General features: G+C 45.7%; 1 protein-coding gene across 1 annotated transcript; it reads left to right on the forward strand.

Moving 5' to 3' along the window:
* Positions 1–697: 697 nt before the first annotated feature.
* LOC100037546 (protein disulfide-isomerase-like) lies at positions 698–5,061 on the forward strand. The gene is made up of 10 exons (NM_001405076.1): positions 698–948; positions 1,299–1,329; positions 1,420–1,704; positions 1,798–1,986; positions 2,160–2,285; positions 2,970–3,107; positions 3,200–3,319; positions 3,425–3,542; positions 3,687–3,799; positions 3,885–5,061. The coding sequence occupies exons 1-10, from the start codon at positions 749–751 to the stop codon at positions 4,110–4,112; spliced, it is 1,548 nt and encodes a 515-aa protein (NP_001392005.1). The 5' UTR covers positions 698–748; the 3' UTR covers positions 4,113–5,061.
* Positions 5,062–5,497: the final 436 nt, after the last annotated feature.

A 5,497-nucleotide genomic window follows, 5' to 3' on the forward strand; every position in this document is an offset into this window, starting at 1 on the left:
AATCAAAATTACTCCTCCTATGCAGAATTATTGTGTTGCACGCGAATCATTAATCACCAAAGATACTCCAAATTTGGAACGGGTTAATTTCTTCATACATTTATATGGAGTGAATGAATGAAGGATCTCCTCAGATAAGGATGGAATTAATAATCTTCCAAACATAAATATTTCCGCCATATCTCCTAGTCCTGAACCGGCAACAGTGCCCGGTGCGCGTCGGCTGAGCAGCCTCGGCTAATCAGGTAGCAGTGGACATGTCACTGACACGACGTGGCGAGTTCCGGTTGGTCTGACGCCATACGGGTACGTGTTTGCAGCCCACGTGTACCGTACACTGGCGGCCGCACGAGCGTGACGTGGCGTCCCGGATCCGCTAACCCCTCCCGTTTCGACTCACGCGGCATATTCCAGTTAATTGGATCAACACCCTCGGTAGGGACCTCATAGTAATTCACTAGCCTAACTTTAGCGGCCTTAGCACCTTAAATTGGGATTCTGATAGTTACGGGGACCTGAGTGTGAAAAGTCCTAGTGATCATCCCGTGATCTCTGTGGGCCGCGCCCACAGAGCCCTGGCCGGCGTGGGACCCGTGGACATGGTCGAATATGCCGTGGACCGCGTCCACGTAGGAGACTCTAAACCCCACCTCTCGGCCTCTCCGCTCCTATTAAAACCCGTGGAGCACCGCGGCGTGGTCGTGTCCGCCCCGAGAAATCTCATCACTGCTCCCCAGTCCCTTCCGCCATGGCGATCTCCAAGGTCTGGATCTCGCTGCTGCTCGCGCTCGCCGTCGTCCTGTCCGCCCCGGCGGCCAGGGCGGAGGAGGCCGCCGCCGCCGAGGAGGCCGCCGCGGCCCCCGAGGCAGTGCTCACCCTGCACGCCGACAACTTCGACGACGCCATCGCCAAGCACCCCTTCATCCTCGTCGAGTTCTACGCCCCATGGTGAGCCCTCGCCTCTGCTATCTATTCTTGTGGATCCGAGGGGTTTAGATCGTGGTCGGTTTGGAGGGGTCTCAGATGCGTCAGTAACGGGCGACCGGGGATCTGGCTTTGGTGATCGGTGCGTCTGGATCGCTGATTCCTCTGTAGTTTTGGTTGGATTTGAAGTTCCTTGAGGGTTTAAAGGTTGTTGGGTTGGGGTTCCTGTTGGGATTCCACCGCGTCCAACTTTATTATACTGTAACTATGTATTCAGATTCCGTCTGTTCGGCTTGTCTCAGTACAATCTCACTTAGTCTGGTCTGAATTTCGTCAAAGTCGTTGCTAATTCTTTAAAAATTGATTTGTTTCAGGTGTGGACACTGCAAGAGCCTGGCACCAGAGGTAATTAGTCTGCATCCTTGGACCACTTACTTAGCACTAGTGTTATATGCTGAATGGATTGATCTCATTCGTTGATGTGTGCTGTTGCAGTATGAGAAGGCGGCCCAACTGTTGAGCAAGCACGACCCAGCGATCGTCCTTGCTAAGGTTGATGCCAACGATGAGAAGAACAAGCCGCTTGCGGGCAAGTACGAGGTCCAGGGCTTCCCTACCCTCAAGATCTTCAGGAACGGCGGAAAGAACATCCAGGAATACAAGGGCCCCAGGGAGGCTGAGGGAATTGTTGAGTACTTGAAGAAGCAGGTTGGCCCTGCTTCCAAGGAGATAAAGGCGCCTGAAGATGCCACTTACCTTGAAGACGGCAAGATCCACATTGTAAGCTTCTTATTTTGCCTGTTCTTACTTTCGTCATATAGCCATGGTTGATGTTCTATGGCTGATGACTAAGCAATCATGGCAATTGTATAGGTTGGTGTCTTCACGGAATTCAGCGGCACTGAATTTACAAACTTCCTTGAGCTTGCTGAGAAGCTGCGGTCTGATTATGACTTTGGCCACACCGTGCATGCCAACCATCTCCCACGTGGTGATGCAGCAGTGGAGAGGCCATTGGTTAGGCTATTCAAGCCATTTGATGAGCTCGTTGTTGACAGCAAGGTTACACTCTGCTCGCTCTGTGAACTAATCGTTACTCCCTCTGTTCATATTAGTTATTGCTGTTTTTGTACAATTTAGTCACAACTAATATGGAACAGAGGGGGTGTTTTTCTTTGTTCTTCTTACTTCATACATATTACTGAGTATTAACATAGTGATGTGACATTTTGCAGGATTTTGATGTTTCTGCTTTGGAGAAATTCATTGATGCTAGCAGCACCCCGAAAGTTGTTACTTTTGACAAGAACCCTGACAACCATCCTTACCTCTTGAAATACTTTCAGAGCAATGCTCCCAAGGTAATGACTGACACAACTTGCTTCTAGAATGCTTTATCATTTTTCTTTATTGTATGAGTTCTGTATAGTTGACTAATTTCTACTATATGCTTAGTCAGTTAGGTCTATGCCTCATGTTTGTAACTAATGAGGCCATAATGTTTATCACTGTATGTTGTTTTGATAGACAGATGATTACTGCTGTATATTTTTGTTGATTATCAGCCCAACTCTTGGTGTGTACAAAAAACTTATGCAATCCAATGATGGTTGAATTTTCTTGAACATGTTGACATAAATGGTTGATTAGTATAATCTAGTCACGTTTTGGCTCAAGTCTTTGAATTGGGCAGTTAGTTCCTTCGACATTCATTCATCCTGTACATTGAAGAAATCATCTTGCAATGAATTTGTTCAGCGCATTTGGAGGATTACTAGTGTATTTAGCTTTGTTAGCCTTTTGGATCTTTGTGTTTTCTTTCATGGCTGTTGTACCTGAAAGGTCCTCTTCAGAACCATAGATGTAATGATTGTTTGAGAAGCACAATGCCATCTTTGGTGTTTTCAGTGCTTTGTGTGTAAAAACAGTTCAAATATATGCTTCCAGTGGTAAAGTTGCTTAGAGCATTAGCCTTTTCATTGTTTTTTAGTTATTGGTTACTCATTATTTGTCACTTCTGTTCTCTGACATCAAATGGTATGCAGGCCATGCTCTTTTTGAACTTCTCCACTGGACCGTTTGAGTCCTTCAAATCAGCCTACTATGGTGCTGTAGAGGAGTTCAGTGGCAAGGATGTGAAGTTCCTTATTGGTGACATTGAAGCGAGCCAAGGCGCCTTCCAGGTTGATTGATTGTTTCCCTTTCTATTTCTTTACATTGTTATCCATACTGTTGTTTTTTCCTTGGTGCTAACAGATTTTTCTTTGAAACATAGTACTTTGGCCTGAAAGAGGATCAGGCACCACTTATCCTCATTCAAGACAGTGACTCGAAGAAGTTTTTGAAGGAACAGGTTGAGGCTGGCCAAATTGTTGCTTGGTTGAAGGATTACTTTGTAAGTAGCCATTCCTTGTTTCCCTTGGTTGTAGGACTACAACCTTATTTGTTTGATCCCATGTAATCTCTTCAGCAATTTCATTAGTGTTCATTCGTATTGTAGGATGGCAAATTGACACCATTCAGGAAGTCCGAGCCTATTCCTGAGGCCAACAATGAGCCTGTGAAGGTAGTTGTGGCTGACAACATTCACGACGTGGTCTTCAAATCTGGCAAAAATGGTATTCATCTTTTTTGTCCTTGCTGGATTAAGCTAGTTGTAGCAAGTGACTGCGATTCCTTCTAAGTGAAACAATGGTCTTGTATGACCTTGGTGAAGTCTTCCTGTAAGTATGCGCTCATTGATTTGCCACCTTATATTGCAGTTCTTATCGAGTTCTATGCACCCTGGTGCGGACACTGCAAGAAGCTAGCACCCATCCTCGACGAGGCAGCTGCCACCCTTCAAAGCGAAGAGGACGTTGTGATTGCCAAGATAGTAATATTTGTTGCCCTCTCCGTCGTTCCAGTTCCAGCAACGAAATACAACTTACCTAACCACTGTTTCTCAACCTTGTCCACAGGACGCTACCGCGAATGACGTTCCCGGCGAGTTTGATGTCCAGGGTTACCCCACCCTCTACTTCGTCACTCCTAGCGGGAAGAAGGTCTCGTATGAGGGCGGCAGGACGGCCGACGAGATTGTCGACTACATCAAGAAGAACAAGGAGACTGCCGGGCAGGCGGCAGCGGCGGCGACCGAGAAGGCAGCTGAACCGGCTGCCACCGAGCCTCTGAAGGACGAGCTCTGAGCATCAGTCTTGCTAGCAGCAGACAGGTAGAGGAGGGGGAAACATGTTTTGGCAAGGCAGCTTCCAACGCCAGATTTTGCGAGGGGGGGACGAGAGTTGGTTGTTGGTTGTGTTGGCCCCGGTTTTGCCTGATACTGTTTCCCGTTGCGAGAAATACTGTAACAAATCCATCAGTGGTGTACCTAGTTAAATTATCGAGAAGTGGCATTAGAAATGGTCTGTGGAGAGCTCTGGTAATAAGCGGTGCTACTGTGCCTGGTAGAATTATCATGCATGTCAGCATGTGTTACGCTTACTGTGTTTTTAGACGTTTTACAGGTTTCAGATCACCAGTTGTGGAGACTAATCTTCCTCTGACGGGTCGCCTGAAACATGCACAAGGAAACAAGCATAAGATCCGGAAGAAAACCAGTCACAACAAATAAGATCCGGAAGAAAACAGTGTTGGGCCCTTTTTAACAAGCGCTACCCATATGCGTTGGGAAGATGGACTCCTACATCGACGCTACTCCCTCTGTCCGGGTCTGGGTTTTTAGACCTAAAGACAACTTCTCTTGGACCAAGACAGTTTTTAGACCCAAAGACAACTTCTCTTAGATCAAGACACATAGTAATTTACGCACATTAATTCTTTCATTTTATTCATAATGCACTCTCTCACTGCATGCAGCCAAAGATAACTTCTCTTAGACCAAGATACAGTAATTTGTGGACATTAATTTTTTCATTTCACTCACAATGCACTTTCTCACTATAGCCAATGAAAAAGCACGCATGAAGTGTATTAATTTTCCATGGCACAACAACAATGACTTTCAATGCAACTAATCAAATGGTTGCATTCATGCATCTTTCTAAAGCGTGACCTTATAAAATGGGACATACTTGTGATGCTAAGAGGCCTAATAAATCCAGACAGAGTACTTCCGTAATTATTATTTTTAATTGTCTAAGCACCCGAACTTCAACAGCCCTTGCATTATAGATGCCCTTAGAGCATCTTCAACAGCCGCACAAAATTTTTACGCTCAATAAAAGTTTTAGCGCGCCACGGTAGATTTTTAATGTGCCGGGACCAACATTATCCAAAAGGCAGACGGTGCAAATTATGAAGCGTGTATAATCCGGAGCCCAAAATATGCTGTGCGTGATAGCGTTTTTCAGCGCCGCCCTAAATCTTTTAGCGCTACAACATCTGCTGGAGCTGTTCGGCGCCAAAAAACAACCTTTTTAGTGCGCGGAGCTTTTTTTGGGCGCGTGTTGGAGATACTTTTACATGCGTAGGGAAGTTGGGTACAAATTTAACCATAAGGGAAGGAATTTCTTGTTTCTTCGAGTAAGTGAAATATTAAAGTAAAATTATTAAAAGTAAAAGGCAGAAAGAA

Source organism: Triticum aestivum, chromosome 4A (assembly GCF_018294505.1).
Source record: "Triticum aestivum cultivar Chinese Spring chromosome 4A, IWGSC CS RefSeq v2.1, whole genome shotgun sequence".
NCBI lineage: Eukaryota > Viridiplantae > Streptophyta > Magnoliopsida > Poales > Poaceae > Triticum > Triticum aestivum.

What these genes read in the sequence shown, in the direction of transcription:
- LOC100037546 (NM_001405076.1), top strand. Translation starts at nt 749, where the DNA reads ATGGCGATCTCCAAGGTCTGGATCTCGCTGCTGCTCGCGCTCGCCGTC. An exon ending in AAGACGGCAAGATCCACATT is followed by an intron (nt 1,705 to 1,797) that starts GTAAGCTTCTTA and finishes GCAATTGTATAG; the next exon opens with GTTGGTGTCTTCACGGAATT. An exon ending in AGCTCGTTGTTGACAGCAAG is followed by an intron (nt 1,987 to 2,159) that starts GTTACACTCTGC and finishes GACATTTTGCAG; the next exon opens with GATTTTGATGTTTCTGCTTT.